Source organism: Mercenaria mercenaria, chromosome 11 (assembly GCF_021730395.1).
Source record: "Mercenaria mercenaria strain notata chromosome 11, MADL_Memer_1, whole genome shotgun sequence".
Classification (NCBI taxonomy): domain Eukaryota; kingdom Metazoa; phylum Mollusca; class Bivalvia; order Venerida; family Veneridae; genus Mercenaria; species Mercenaria mercenaria.
Window position 1 is genome coordinate 21,069,948 of NC_069371.1, and position 16,333 is coordinate 21,086,280.

The 16,333-nt window shown below is 33.3% G+C and overlaps 2 protein-coding genes across 2 annotated transcripts in view; both read right to left on the minus strand.

Annotated features, from left to right (window-relative positions):
• The window catches only part of LOC123532122 (uncharacterized), a 49,460-nt gene that overhangs the window by 9,935 nt on the left and 23,192 nt on the right, over positions 1 to 16,333 (minus strand). Inside the window, exons 2-6 of the mRNA XM_053518701.1 lie at positions 5,357 to 5,998; positions 3,823 to 4,198; positions 3,453 to 3,560; positions 3,115 to 3,318; positions 454 to 584 (exon numbers count right to left, since the gene is read on the minus strand). Of these exons, the coding sequence (XP_053374676.1) occupies positions 454 to 584; positions 3,115 to 3,318; positions 3,453 to 3,560; positions 3,823 to 4,198; positions 5,357 to 5,977 (1,440 nt within the window). The 5' untranslated portion in view covers positions 5,978 to 5,998. The remainder of the gene's footprint in view (positions 1 to 453; positions 585 to 3,114; positions 3,319 to 3,452; positions 3,561 to 3,822; positions 4,199 to 5,356; positions 5,999 to 16,333) is intronic.
• On the minus strand, positions 9,819 to 15,378 carry LOC123532849 (sodium-dependent glucose transporter 1-like). The gene is made up of 3 exons (XM_045314443.2): positions 14,262 to 15,378; positions 13,648 to 13,933; positions 9,819 to 12,779 (listed from the first exon to the last, which is right to left on the minus strand). The coding sequence occupies exons 1-3, from the start codon at positions 14,406 to 14,408 to the stop codon at positions 11,611 to 11,613; spliced, it is 1,602 nt and encodes a 533-aa protein (XP_045170378.2). The 5' UTR covers positions 14,409 to 15,378; the 3' UTR covers positions 9,819 to 11,610.

Genomic DNA, 16,333 nt, shown 5'->3' on the forward strand with positions numbered 1-16,333 from the left:
AAATATAAATATGTTTAAAATTCTGATTGAACAATTATAACAGTGTTAAGAATGTAGGGATAACTTACGTAACTTAATTGCACAACATATAAGTGTGATTTCATAAATTGCAGAGAAGTGGATATTTAGTTATTATGTTTTTGTTTTTATTATTTTTATCTCAAACATTTAGTCTTCGTTTCTTATAAAATATGCCCTCTGAAAGGTTTAATGAATTGTATTTAACAGAAAAACTGTAAATGCTCAGTCATTCTCTGCTTCATCTGGTCTGTCAACAAGTAGCATCTCTTACAGTCATTGAAATATAACTGGAAAGAAAACTGCTAAAACCCGCCTCTATCAGTCTTCCCAAGGCTTTAATCTTTGTCTGTAGCTAAGACAGGTACTGACTACCGTAAGGCCAAAATAGAAAGAAATAAAAGAAGAAGTACGATAAACAGATTTGTTACAAACCTTGAAACCAGCCTGCTTTATTCTTTTGCAGATAGTTTTCATTTCCTTTTGATTCGACCAATGGTACGATATCATTATATGTTGTGATCTACTTGTATCTACAACAGCTTTTGATCTTTCAATCCCGATGGCTGAAATTAATTGATATCTTTCTGAAACATCTAAAGCTGGAAAAACTTTTTTAAAAAATGAAAGTAAAATTTTAGCCTAACAATTTCTTTTGAAATACGTCAAAGATGAAATTCCCAAATGTTAGAACACCAAATGAACATGCGCTAACACTATTCTAGCATAAAAAACCCCGAAGAAACTGCTGATTAATGAATAAAATGTCTCTCAGCGTCATTAATTTTCCACCAAATGCGCGGGAATGTCTATGCTGTTTTTTACGTTGACGTCATTTCGTTTTGAATTATACGTTTTGGGGCCGAATGACGTTTACACTTTGCCACAGAACGCGCATATATAAAAAGGTGTTATAACAGCACGCGAGCGCGAGAATCTCTCTGTTAACACTCGTTTTTCCCCTGTTAAAACACCCCCGAAAAGTGACAAGAACAGCAGTTTTGTGCAAGAATATTCAATATTGCATGACCAGTTATATTAATCTTTGCTTTACCACGCTGATACATCTTCTGGATGCATACTAATGCAAGATATATACTTATCAAATTCCCTTGATATGATATTTATATTTTATAGCTTTTGAAATTTGATCAATAGTCTGAAACTCTGTTAGTTTTAAGCAATTAACCTTTCAAGATGTGCAGTTATCATATCATACGTATTCTTTATTTTATGCTAACTAAAGAAATACTGTATCCTATCAGTTAAATATTTTCATACCTCATCACCCATACTGTGAAAATATGAAATCTATATTTTCACACTGTGAGAGATATAGCTCCGCCCCCTCATACATTGTGTATGAATTTTAAATTATTTACTTAAAACAGGATGAAAATTGTAGTCGCACTTTATTCTTTATAGTATATTTCTCGATTCAAATTATTTTACTTAATGAGAATTTCATAACGGAATGCAGCAAAAAATAAAATGAAATGGAACTTTATGTTGTGTGCATCTTTCTAACGTCACAACACGTCTGACGTCTTGTCTGTTTACGCGCGTCTGTTTCCCGCGCTGAGACTAAAATTGTTACAAAATGCACATCTCAACGCAATTGAGCATAAAATAAATGAATATATATTGAATATATCTCACTTCGAAGTGAGAAAATTTCAAATATTTTCACGAGCGCGTATATTCACTCAAAACAAACAAATATCCTCTATATATTAGTCTGAAACTCTATTAGTTTTAAGCAACTAACCTTTCAAGATATGCAACATCTCATACGTATATAAATCTGCGTCTATATCTACACTGTAAACTATAATAATCAAAACAGATGGCAATTCTCAAAGGTGAGATAGATTTGACTAGGTACAGTGTCAGAATAATAAAATTTCTCTAGTGCGAAACTTAAAAACAGGTGAAGAGTAGCAAAACGCTCAGCAAATAGACTACAGCTAGGGCTTGATTGTAAATGACTTGAAAAAAAATATCCTTGTGCTTTGATTCAGTGTTGTTAAATTTTCTGGTCTTTTGGGATCAATGGAGTCCATTCAATATCTATTAAACAGAATTCCGCTTAGGCCGGTGCTACGAATGGAGGGGTTGGGGGCATGAATGGTGTTGCACTTTCCAGTGACACTCACGAACACGCTCATTCAAACCAAGTTTACTAATGTTTTACTTGGTTGCATTCTTTGCTTCTAAAGGATCTTTTTTCAGATTTTATTAACTATCACAACAGCAATCTTTAGGTGCCGTGTGGCGGCTGTAAAAAGTCTCCCCCGTACATGGATTCAGTGTTGTTAGATTTTCTGGTCCATTGGGATCATGGAATCATTCAAAACATGTGTAATATAGTTCCGCTTAAGCTGTTCTAGGGGGCGTGAGAGGTGTTGCACGTTCCATTACTTCTCATGAACTGACTCAATCAAACCGAGTCTGCTATTATTTTGCTTGGTTGCATTTTATGCTTCCAAAAGATTTTCGTATAGATTTTATTGATAGTGTAATCCTTTAAAAGTGATTGTGAATAGAACTGGGTTTCTGGTAGATGAAAGGTAATGGTCTATATGGACAATATTACAATAACTTTTGAAATGCAGTATGGGTAGTGCAGAGACCAGTTGTTTAAGGGTTTGCCAGTTTAAAGAATCATTTTAGAAGCACTGCATGTACCATAGCTTTAATAAACGAAGCACGTTGATGATCCAGTTATCATTTAAATTACGAGACATGGGTTCCGGGTGATTTTTAGTTCAATGCCATGTAGGTTATTGCAAAAATAATAGGTATTTTTTCGAGTTGTCCACAACACCACACACTTTAAGAAGTTGAATTACACGGATCAGTCAATGGACTTGTCATGTTACCATAGTTCAAAAATAAAATATAACTTTGTAGGATATGGGAGTTTGATGAAGACTGTTAGATATACATACAAAGGAATAATCTGCAAACAGTTCGGCATTACATTTTATTGAATTAGGAATGTCGTTAATGTAAGAAAGGAAGAAAGGAAGAAAAAATGCTTCTGAACACGGGATAGAGCCTTGAAAAAAAATTCTGCATTTTTAAAGCTGCTACCTGCCCGTTTGTATTCCTTGATGTTTGAGTCAGCCAAATCCCCTCTGAGGGTCCACAAGGCACCAATGCACGTCTTCCGAATTCTGTTGTTTTTTGATTTGCTGAGTTCAATCAAAACATCAACTACACCAAGCTCTTGGTCACCAACTATTTTCTTTCGTATGTCACTGTCAAATGTTAGATACCACAGTGCTTGAACACTTTCTGAAAACCAATATGAAATATCATATGTCATGCATGGAACATTGGTGTGCATTCTAGTATACTGCGAAATATTAACGTTGTGACATTTGAGTGTAAATACGTCTTACAAATTATCTTTTTAATCGATAATTTACCAAGTTGCTCGTCTTCGTCCCCGTCCGACAGTTTCACTAGCAGTTCGATTGCTCCAAAATCTGATAACATCTTTTTGTTTACGTCGTTTCGAGCCAGACGTCGAATACCTAAAATTTAATGGTCATTTTCATTTAAGGGAATATATAATTAATCTTTAGTTACGGTTTAGTGGAAGAAGTAGGCGTCTGTAACGTCATTTTATGTTTTATGTCCTGTGTTAAAATAAGGTCGCGAACTGACTTTTAATGGAGTTCTTCAATTTTATGAAGAACAGAATGATCTGAAACTATGGGAGGATTTGATCTAACACAACATTTAGTTCCGTACAGAATTTTAAAATGTTGCAAATAAACATGTCCAAGAATTTACCTAATCCACATTGTCTGCTGGACCAGGTGTTGTATCTGCGTGATTTTTCATTCATGCTTTGTCTTAAAATGTTTAGCAGCTCCTCTACAACGTCTGTGTGACTTTTAATTATTTTGCATTCTTCCTCATCTACTATATTAGCTATTGTGAGTAGGGCAACTAATCTTAAGCCTGATTTGAGATACGGCTCTAAAGCTTCCAGCAGATCAAGGTCTCGGAGTCGGTTAAAGTTGGTATCCCAAATTGATATATGGTATATGGTATCCATAGCAAAATCAATCAATGGATCGACTATAATTTCTTCTCCATATTCAGCCTCATATTGTTGTCTTTTGTCCGTTTCTTCTTTGTTTAGTGTCTGTGATTCTTTTTCTACCTGATTTATTTAAGATTTGATTGAGTGTAATACATGTTAATATTTTTTTTGCAAATGAGAAAAAATAATTCATTTCAATTGTATTTACAAATAGTGTTCGCATATGCTATTTGAGGTATAAGTTTAATAATATTTCTGCAATATGATATTCCTTACAAGAGCATCAATGATAAAATACATGTGTGGTCATATAGATAGTACAAATGGATCAGGTTAAGTTATTTTAAAACAGTAGCCACATCCCTCTTCAAAAAGTACAATATTTATTCATATGGGCCTTTCCGTTAGGAAACCTGAATTAGTGACATGATATAATTATTGCATGATGGATTCTAATTGGATTATAATACTGTGAAATAACTGTTTTTCTTGTTTTTGTTTTCTTTATTTATGTTATCATGACAACCGAAATATCAAACACCTATGCACCATGAGAAGACAGACGTCTATAGCTAAAAGGGCCGTGATGAAACTAACATGCACGTCATTACCTTTTTTTCAGTAAAAAGTTTTTCACACTGTCTCTAAATATTCAAATATATGTCATATATGCAATATATACAGGACTGCACTCTGGGATTGGCCTCAAACTAGGTGTCGTTATAAACTATACACAGAAGTAATGAATTTCTCCTTGGTAAAATAGTACTTTTATATGCCTTTAAGTTATTGTATGCATCTATGCTGACTATTTTCACAGAATGACATGGTCTAAGTACATGCCGTTTATTCTGGCTCAGAAGTGAAACAATTGATGAGATATTTTGAGGAGAGAATTCGTCTACATTTTAACTATCCAATAAGTCATTTGTTCTAAGCAAATACAGTTTACCATATATACTCAACAATATAAATAACATTTAATGGTAAATACTGGTAGCGAAAATCAAATTTCAGATATGATTTCATTCAAATTGAATACATAGAGAAAATAGCAATCGATATGCAATTTGATAATAAATCCTTAAAATAAGCAGATAAGCAAACAGATTAGTGGATCTTCTTGTCGCCTCTTTATTTTGTCGGCATCTTTACAGTGCAAATCTGATTCAATGTAAATGTATAAAGAATAAATATAAGGGAAAGTTAGAAAATCTATTCTCAGATCAATAAAATTTGAATTTAATTTCTATTAGTTTTTGACTATTAGATACTCACTATATCCTTATGGCCACCCGTCAGTATGTTCCGCAGAAATGACATAATGTCCTTATCTTCTGACACATTTATGGCCAGATCTTCAGAGCATTCGCAGTAATTTTTCAAAATCAGTAGACAACGAGTTGCAATGGCAAACTTAACGTTTTTGTGACTGGTATTTTTGTACTTCTCTTTGTCGAGATCAAAATTTTTGATAGTCCGATAACAAAACTTATCAATTCCAGTTTCGCGAACATATCTTGTTACATCTTTTTGAAATCTTCCCACTCTTGACATGGTTGTTTTCCCATCGAGTACACTTCCGAGGTTTGCAACTAATAATAATGTTTTAGCAATATCTTCGAGAGCGTTCTGATCTTCAAGTGCAAAGACATCAGTGTTCACAAGGTGATGAAATGATCCGCCTTTCAAATACTGCTTAGATATCTTTTTATATTTTGCCAGTTTTCCTAGATTAATATCGTCCAGACTCTCAACTGATTCATATGCTGATACCATGTCTTGTTTTGAAACAGTTTTAAGACTGACCTCAGAAATAGTGTCCAGAACTAAGTCAAAAGACTTTTTACGATCATTTTCTTTTTCTGGAATTGTCCTTGTTGATGAATTACAACCCATTATTCTGTTTATGAGGAACCTCTGGAAAATAAAACAAAGACAAAAGTCCAACTGGAAAGGCCACCTTTGCAGAACGCAGCCTCCTATATAGCACTTCACATGTGTAAGTAAAGTGTATTGTATTTCTAAGCAATTCTATCAGTATTATTTTTCAACGAAATTATGTAGCTTGATTTAAACCGAGAAAAGACATAAATTATATCAAAAATGTTACTTGTATTTACGCATGAGCATTTGAATACCACCAACTTTATTTTTGGCACATTTAGCAGTATGCTTAGACCATAATATCCTATCGTAAAATAAATTGTGATAAGTGGAATCATTTGTCATGAAATTTAATGCCTTAGGCATGTGAAATTTTACTATTACTTATGCCTTAGCGTAATACTTCAAGCTACATTGACCTTGGTCAACTTTGAATGTATACTTGTTCGGAACTAGTATCTGGACAGAACCAGTTTCCTGAAACATTTAATATCACTTTTATTTAGGCATTATGAACGTAATTGTTTCATCTGGATCATTCGAATGTTTGTCCTTTGTGTAAATGAGAAAACACTGTTTCACAGGATTGTGTTTAAGTAAAGTGTTATGATGATATCTCACTTGTGTTTACACGAAAATTGTCGGTCCGAATGAGGCACGGAGATAGTACTACGTATGCACAACAGTTTGAACTTGTGACGCATCACGTGTGAGAGAAAGAATTAAACTGTATATTCCATTTTGTTTTGATGACATGTGCTTTTTCTTATATTAATGTAATGATTACATAAAATGCAGGGCTTTCCATTTTACGCTAATTCTATTCTGTACCTGTTTGAATTATTGAGAGTTGGCTTCTATTCCTTTTGTAGCTGCTTTTGACGGTCAGGTTATTATATTTGATGTACATTGTCGAAAATTTTATTTTATATTTTCTAGACAATATAAAGTACTATCTTGAAAACTTTTATTTTATTTAAAGTTTATCATTATATGTATCAGTCAGGAAAATACCAAAACCAAACCTGATCTACTTTAATAAATATTTGAAATTACCTACCCCTACCCCATTGTAAATCTTACGTCAATTTTAGGCAAATGCCAACCAAAAATAATAGTGACTTTTTTTGGAAAAAGTAGAATATGTTTGTTTAATGGTACATTATTAGCCATTTTTTAATTATTTAGCATTAATTTTTGACAAAACTTTTGTTAGAATGGCGGATATCCTAGAAAATAAACAACACTCGTACATCCTTAACAGCCAACAAAGCCGATTGTTTTAATAGACTTTTTGTGTATTTTGATCAACAGAATTTTTTCGATAATAAATAAATTTTCAAGGAATTTGTCACTCATTAAAACCAACTGTTTTATTTCAGAAAAGACCGTGTACAAGAATGTATGAAACACTTCCCATGAAATGATTACTTTAAACAAAAGCGGATATATGTGTTACTGATTTGTAATGACAAAACAAAACTATATGCAAATGCACATCGAACATTTTAACTTTATATCTTTTCCATTTTTGTTTTTACCTTTTCGAAGTGGTTTAATTAATGTATTTTACATACCTGTTTGATATATCCTTGTTAAATAATATTTAGGAGTATTCCTTAGCCGCTATTGTATCAAACAAGATAAAATAAAGTAATAAATGTTAAACCTGTGAAATTTAAACGAAACTATTTTTAAGCAAGCGTAATCACAAAACTTTAAACTAGTCGGTTGAATGTATAGAATGTCAATTGTCTTTAACTTTTATTTATAGGTGAGGTATTTGCCTATTAAAACAACCAGTTTCATAACCATTTCCATTAACGGTATAATGCATGTTGTAGGGTAAGAAAATCCCAATCCGGTTTGAGATTTTGTTCGAAAAGCGATATAATACCGAGGTTTTGAGCTTATATCAAATCAATGATGCGATTTTCTTATTACGGCAATGCCAATTGTCTGGTAAACTTGTTTTTCTCACTGTTTGGTCATTGGTCTCATTGAGGTCCATGGAAAATGATATTAGTTCTGGTAAACAAACCCATGCATTATACTAGATACAGGTTTTTACACATGGAATTACGTCAAATCTGCACATGCATAACTTTATCTTGTAAAGCTTTAGATCTTTATAATGTAAACCACTTGGACATTTACAGAACTCCAACTGTCCATTTCACCAAAGTGCAATTATCCCTTCCCTACAAATATTTTCATTATGTTTTTTTTTTTTTTTTTTTGTTAATTTAGGATATATTTTTCATAAAACCTCTAAAAAGAGTTTCAGTTCTTAGGCGACAATTTTATCTATCCGTCAAAGTAATCATTTTGTAAAATTATGATAACATCTAACTACTAGCTCTACTGAAAAAAAGTGTGTTCCGAAAGACTGTGAAAGGAATATAAATATAAATTAGTGTAATACTATCCCGGTTTTTTCAAGTCTGAGTGAACTGCTTCAAAATCTGATTCTGTTAACTTCTGAGGGAACAGAAATAGTCTCAAGTTATTGTTTACGGGCTATCTCATTTTAAGTTAAAGTATTGCGTTTAAATTCCATTTACTGATAATTTTGCTGTTATTGATCAGTAGCACATCAAAAAATATAAATATTTTCTGTACATGCGAGCGAGTGAATTTTATTCACTTATTCTCAAAGATGAAATTTCCAAAGAACTAAAAATCGATTCGGCATAGTCTTACAACCTAAAATTTAGTTAATCACTGGACAGGACCAGTTTCCAAACACACGTAATATCCGCTTTATTTCGTTGTTATTCATGTAATTGTTTCATCTAGATCATTTAGATGTTTGTTCTTCATGTCCACAACAAACCATTATGTTACAAGGCTGTATAGTGTTAGGTTTTATGATGATAACTCACCTGTGTTTACAAAACAACTTTCTGTCTTAACGGGGCATGAAGATAACATTGCGCATGCGCAGTAGTTCACACTTGCTGAGGTATCAAGTGGGGAAGAAATAATTAAACTATTATTTCAAACTGATTGTCTGCTGATAACATGTGCTACTTTTAATTTCTCGGTAACAGTTACATAAAATACAGGGCTGTCGAATTTTGCACTAATTTTATTCTATATCTATTGGAATTATCAAGAATTCGTGTTAGACGAAATTCGAGTTTTTTCATAGTCAACCTCGTTTTGCTTTAGTAGCTGCTATTGAACATCTGGTTATGTTTAATGTGCATTTTTGAAGAGAAATATTTGTCTGGATTCTGGTTAACCTCACGGGGAAAAAAGCTTCTTTTAATGACCCCATTTGAGGCCCCATGGAATCCATATTTTATGTCACAACGCGATGCTGATTACAAGATCGGTTGCGCAAGGAGCTGAAGTTTGTGTTGTATGGGCTTCATTTATGTCAAATATTTTTTTAGGGAATAATAGAGCCGAAATATGAAAATGTGTCCGGAAAATGGTTCCGAACCAGTAAGGCAAACAATTTTATTTATTCGTATCAGCAGTTTGTTGTAACTTTATTTAGTTTACATGCAGTATAGTGGATTTCACGAGAAAGAAGATGAAAACGAAAGATTTATGATGGAGTCTGAAAATTTTCAAAAAGGGTGGACATAACGTATTTTGTGTTTTTAAACAGAACTGAATTTCGAAATTAATTAACGTGCAGTAAATATCAATTTTCTTACGGATTTGTTAAATCTTTACCCACGAAAATAATAAAAAAAAAAAACAAAAAAAAACCTAAACTTGAGATTTCTTCAAGGGAGCAGGAACACATATAAATTTCCATTTCGCTGGAAAAAAGCAGTCAAAGAGACATGTGTAACATTACATGCGTCTTTGCAGGTTGCATAGATTAAAAAGTATATTCTATTAACACAAAGATGTTTATTTAAAAGATGAGCTATACTGAGAATTGATCCACAAATAAATACATTAGCTTCTTAAACTTAAAGTTCTATGTTACATTTACGTAACAACTCCAACCATGAGTCAAAATATTCATACAAAATAGATCTTGTGTTGTTCAATATCATTGTCCTTTTCTGTAAACATTTTCCTTCTTCCTGAAAGCTTTTTTTTTTCTAAGTTTCCTATTCGTATCGTCTCAGCTCCAGATCTCACTTCTTTTTGTGTCTCTTCAACTCGCTCTCTGTCTCTCCGACTCGCTTCCTCTTATTCGATTTTGTCCTGAGTATTTATACCTTTATCAAGAAGTGATTCGAAATAACATATTTACATTTCAAAATATCCATAGCAGTTTTAGACATGTCATTTAAAAGGTCGAGTATATACATATACAACTGTTAACAACAGATGAGGAAGCATTCAGTACTCGGTAAAGAAATGACTAGTACTGAAATAAACAAAATAATTAAGGTCAAATCTAATTGACAAACATTATTTTATGAAATAAATAACAACAATTGGTTGACAAGCTAAAAAAGTAATTAACATTTTTGATTACTCAGTTAAAGTTCCATCGATAGCAATAATAAAATAATTAAAGTCAATGAAATCAATTTTAGTTTAGAATTTCGCAGTATCTGACCAGTTACAATAGTAAACAAAGTTGTTTAAGTCAAAACATAATGGATAAAACATTCTACCGTGACGGGATAAAACATTCTACCGTAACGAAATTTGCTAGAGTAGTAAATATAAACAATGATCTAAACATGCAAACAAATGTGTTATTTTCAAGAACTATTTGAATTTTTTACCCGAAACAATAACAGATAGTAAAAAATAACGATGATCAATTAACGAAATTATGAAAGCTGACCTGCGCGCTATCATTGTGTTACACATCCTAAGCCTTCTCGCGCATTCCATATTACAAAATAGCGAAACAACATATCAAATAACAAAAAACCAAATGCATTGTGTATTGAAATAAACAAAATATATGTGTAAATATTAAACTGAAACTATCAGATAAACTGACTAAATTAAATACTTATCAGCTCATGAAAATTTAGATGACTCTCTGATAACTTGTCTAAGATAAAATGTACGCATATATGGCTACAGATTATTATATATAAAGCGATAATGAATTTATCATATAATTTTATGATAATGATACATACAGACAGAATAACACGAGGAGTGACTATACCACACCCTTGAGTTGTAGTTAAGGAAATCCCAACTGACGTTTTTCCAAAAACAAAGTTCTACCAAATATTTTGCCATGTCTCAAACCTAGGATGGGACCTCAGTCATCTGAGAGCATGTATTCTGGCATAAATAAAGCATAAATAACACATTCAAACTATAAATATGTCGAATAATAAAAAAGTTTGTGATCGATGTGACATAAGATTATCTAACACCAGTATTTTTTTCGGAAAAAAGGTCTGTCTAATAGATGAGAAAAAAATCCCCTATTTCAGTTGTTGTCAATGGACTGATCGTTGACATAAAAAAAACCTATCTACCTCATAAATGCAGATCATTATGATGTCATTAAAAGCACGAGAGTCATCTTAGACCCTTGTACAGTATTCTAGAGCTAATGAAAGTACCTGAAACTCCAGTCCATAATGCAAGAAAATAAAGAAGCCATATTCACTTATTACAGTACTATTCAAATAATCATTTAGTTCACATTCAATTTCACAGTCGTCGGCATGTAAAAAGTAACATTTGTTATACTACTCTCGTTTTTGAGAACGATCAGCTGTCTCAGACTTCACTATTTCTAACTTTACATCACGATCGTCGCTGTTTCTGACATACCGTGAGACTACTGCTAATATGTAAAAGCCAAAGCAGAGGATCGACTCGAAGAAAAGAATATACAGAAAGGAAACATAGGTATATTGCCCCATCATATATCCTATGAACATAGGATTTGCAGCAATTCCACAGCCTGTTGCAATCATAAACAAGGACGATATACGCCCGGTAATGTGACTTACGTTCTCTTCGGTCCATGAAATAATAGCAGGTATGATAAGAGTCATGAATAACCCGGAGCCCGAAATGAATATCCATAGCATGATGTCTATTCTGTACAAACTAGCAAGTAAAGCTACAAGAAAAGAAGCTATCCAAAGAAGGTGTGAAATTAAAAGTAACTTCGCCGGCCGAAATGTTTTAGCTAGAAAAACCCCTCCAAGACCACCGATGCAACTTATAACCCAGTACAGGGAAACCAATGTAACAGACGAGGAATTCTCCCATTCAAGGTAATGTAAAGAAAATGTAACAAGAAAATCTCCTAAACTATCTTCTGTAGCACTGTATACCAAATTAATACCTGCAACAAATGCCAAAACCAAAATTTTACGTTTACCTTTGATCTTATTAGTAAGTCTTTCTTTCAAATTAATCACGTCAGGTTTCTCTTGAAGAGGGTCGCTTTCCTCATGTGTGTTATCGGTAGAAGAGGCCAATGATGTTATTGTATGATCGTAGCCTCCTATTATGAGCATAACTAGGAAAGGGATAGCTGAACTTAATACTAACCCGGATGTCAACACAAATGCTTTATCTATGTTACCGTTATACATTGAATCTGTGGACATATTAAATTGGTCTGAGGTTGCATTTATTATCTGAGCTTGCTCTGAAAAGTTTTTGGAGTAAGTGGAATTTACATCATTTTGTTCAAAAATGTCAGTTTTGGAAAAAGTTGTGTAATTGTTGCGATAAATGTTTAGGTCGTCATTTTCAGCTGATTCTTTATTTTGCTTTGGAGACATGAAAGGTTCAGTTGCAAGAGGGGACACAATACCACCGATGCTATAGCACAGATATAAAGCCTGCATGGCAGGTCCAGCATCCGATCCCCATGTTGAAGGTATGATTGTATTTGCACCTGGAATGATAAAAGATTAATACATATATGTATAGTTCCGTCAGCCTGATTGAATAAAACCGGTCAACTTTATCACATCTGATGTTCCAGAGAAAAAAAATAATGAAATAAATATTCGTACAAGGTTTATCCTATACATATATATACGGCGAAATGAAGGAAATGCCTTTTTGATGTTATATAGTGTAAAATTAGAAGTTAAAATCTCAACCGGTATGATGTTTATTCCGGATGATCCGCGTCAGTTGAGAAGCCGATTGTTGTTGTTGTTGTTGTTGTTGTTGCTGTTTTCATTGTAATTTAACACTATCGAACTATGTAGCATCAATCTTTTTCCCAGCAATAAGTTCACCAACAATACATTTTATTGTGAATAAGATTGAAATTTTGACCTAATTAAAGGCGAACACGCTCGTGTAAAAGCTTTTCTTTTGTCATGTGTAACCAGTGTATTTATGATACAATATTCAGTAAACAAACAATAAATTTACTACACCTTAGCTTACATGAAATGAAATTACAAAATCTCTGATAACAAAGCTCATTTGAACTATAACAAAATTCAGTTTATCTAACAACATAGCGTAGTTATGAAGGTTATTCATGGATTCAATTTGGCAACGGTCAAGCACACTTGAGTAGCTTCTGAGAGGTTACAGAAATAAAAATCATTTGCTGGTATACCCATTGTCGGTATGAAACTGCAATCTTTCATAAATATAAGTACATACTATTTAAATTGAGAATAAAGTATACACTTTATATTTTAACTTTTTTTTCCTTTTAAAGTAGACAAGATTTTATTTGCGTATTATATAATGGTAATTTTTAATGACTCTTATAAAGAAATGAGTATGAGCACACATACCTGTGTCGAGTCCACCACAGAAAATTCCTGTCAGAGCCCGGAAGACAATTATCACGGTAAATGATTTAAATTGTGGTAAGCAAAAACTGCAAACGGAAGTCCCGGATGCACACACAAACATCAGGAAAAGACGATTTATTTTGTCATATAAGACGCCACAAACTAACGAACCACCCATATAACCTATTGACCAAGTTGAGAATATCCAAGACGCTGTCTCAAGGTCTATGGAAATCAAAACCTGAAGGTCTGGAAGGGCTGTACCGATCTGTAAAATCACCCATCCCTGAAATACAATTTTTTCGGGTGTTTGTATTTGTTTCTGTTTGATTCATCGCAAAATGTCATGGTATTAATTTACTATTAAATCATATTTATACGTTTTGATTAGTGGTAAATGCAATTTTTTCATGTATAAAGGGATTTGCTTAGCATTGTTACAGAATAGGATGAGTAATATCTGCAGATAATTTAGGTTAAATGTATGATTGCTATGAAATTAAACAACCAACGTCCGTGTGCTGATTTAGGTAAAACATGTCAGAAGATATCCTACGAGCATTTACTTCTAAATGGTAAGTCAAAAACACGAAATATCTGATAAAAGCTCTTACTAAAATAACATATGTCCAAAACACTGCTAGTGTGAGAACTAATTTCTTCCGATACAAAGAATCCTTCCGCAGTCTCACCATTATGCCTTGACTGTCTGATGAATACCTCGATGATATTTCACAAGCATTTTCGGAGCCCGTTTGCATTTTTCGGTATGAAATATAAAACTTTTTTTATTTTACTTTAGAAAAAAATGATAGAACTAATTAACTTTTATTGCTTTTATTTGAAAGTATTCAAAGGCAGTTGTCAAACAATACGACGTATCCTTTATTCTCAGCTTAGCTTACGATATAAAAGAAGTGCTAGCAGGCACGTTTAAGCAAGCGTTTTAACACTATCAAAGTTTATATCATATCTACAGGTCTATATGCAGTGGCCAACAATATTGGTTTTCAAATTTAAGAGCCTTTTGAATAAAATATAAACGAACAATTTTCTACGTGGATTACATTTTAGCATGTATATATAAGCGTCGCCAAAAAAATGATGAGCCTTAAACCTTTTCCATGTTTTCGTCGGGTCTTATTATTTAGGGATTAATACTTGATTGCACGGCCCGAATACAGATTAACCCAAAGATGTGCATAATGCAGTAAGGGTCGTAGACCTAAATAAATTTTTCATTCAGAGGGCTGTTATTCCGTAATCGCGCTGAGCAATCAAGAATTCATGTCTTTAGTATATGGTGTCCTGTTCGGATCATTTCGCTAGCAAAGCAACAAATGGCAATGTAGTTGCGAAATTTAACAATCTTCGCGAGGTTTATGACGCAATACTTGTCGATAATTATGGTGTTAAAAACCTCACGAAGAGTGTTAAATTTCGCTATTTGAGCTGTTAATTGAACAGAAAAGATAGAATCTACCAGCGAATTCTAAGGACTAGCGATAATTATCACGATGGTCTAGCGAGTTTAAAGACTTTGTTAGAGGGCGGGAAATGCCGAGTGGTATCGGAGCTTCCCTACCTGTTGATTTCATTATGGATTCGGTTTTAAAATAAGTGACGTCATTTAAACACGTCATCATGATATAGAACTGTAACAGTGTTGGTTTCGATCATATGTTTAAAATAAATAAATACTATATGGACGTTTTTACAGTGGTATGTTTAGGACATGCATTTATTTATTTATTTATTTATTTATTTTGATATTGAATTATCTCGTGCGCGCGACATCTTATCTCGAGCTCACAACACTTTAACTGGTGCGCACGACATTTTATCTCGACACCGAACAAAAACCTGAGAACAATAAAAAAAAGAAGAAATTTCTGAGTGGTAAAGCTGAATGCAATGCAATGTAATTACACATGCCTGTGTTTCTCGATTGGGAAGTAACGTATGCATATAGTAAACAACATAATTGATCCGTGCCATGAGAAAACCAACATAGTGGGTTTGCGACCAGCATGGATCCAGACCAGCCTGCGCATCCGCGCAGTCTGGTCAGGATCCATGCTGTTCGCTTTTAAAGCCTACTGGGATTGGAGAAACTGTTAGCGAACAGCATGGATCCTGACCAGACTGCGCGGATGCGCAGGCTGGTCTGGATCCATGCTGATCGCAAACCCATTATGTTGGTTTTCTCATGGCACGGCTCAATTATTATTATAATATAATCATAGCTATGATTTTAAGTTATAACAAGGTATATAGATTCAATGCAGTTATTGCAGCGCCTCGGAAGTATTAAAGACATCAATCATGAATGGCTCATTAGTTTAGCATATCAAATTATTTGGAAAAATCTAAGTTAAGCAACGACAATTACCTAAAGTTTATTGCTGGTTTTTCAAAGAAATTAGAAAAGTTTTGGAAAAGTACAACTGACATAATCTTCCAACTGACAATAGCAGTAAATGCACTCTCGTGAATATTTCAATGGGTTAAATATGGTAAACAAATATCATTTACTGATCCGGTGTTCAAAATTGTAAAATCCAACCAAAATTCAGAATAAAAAGTTTATGTATAATCAACTCTAAAAGCTTCTTAGTTTAGTAAACCTGCTGATACTAGGTGAAACCAGGCTCTATCTAATCACCTAAACACGTCTGGACGACCT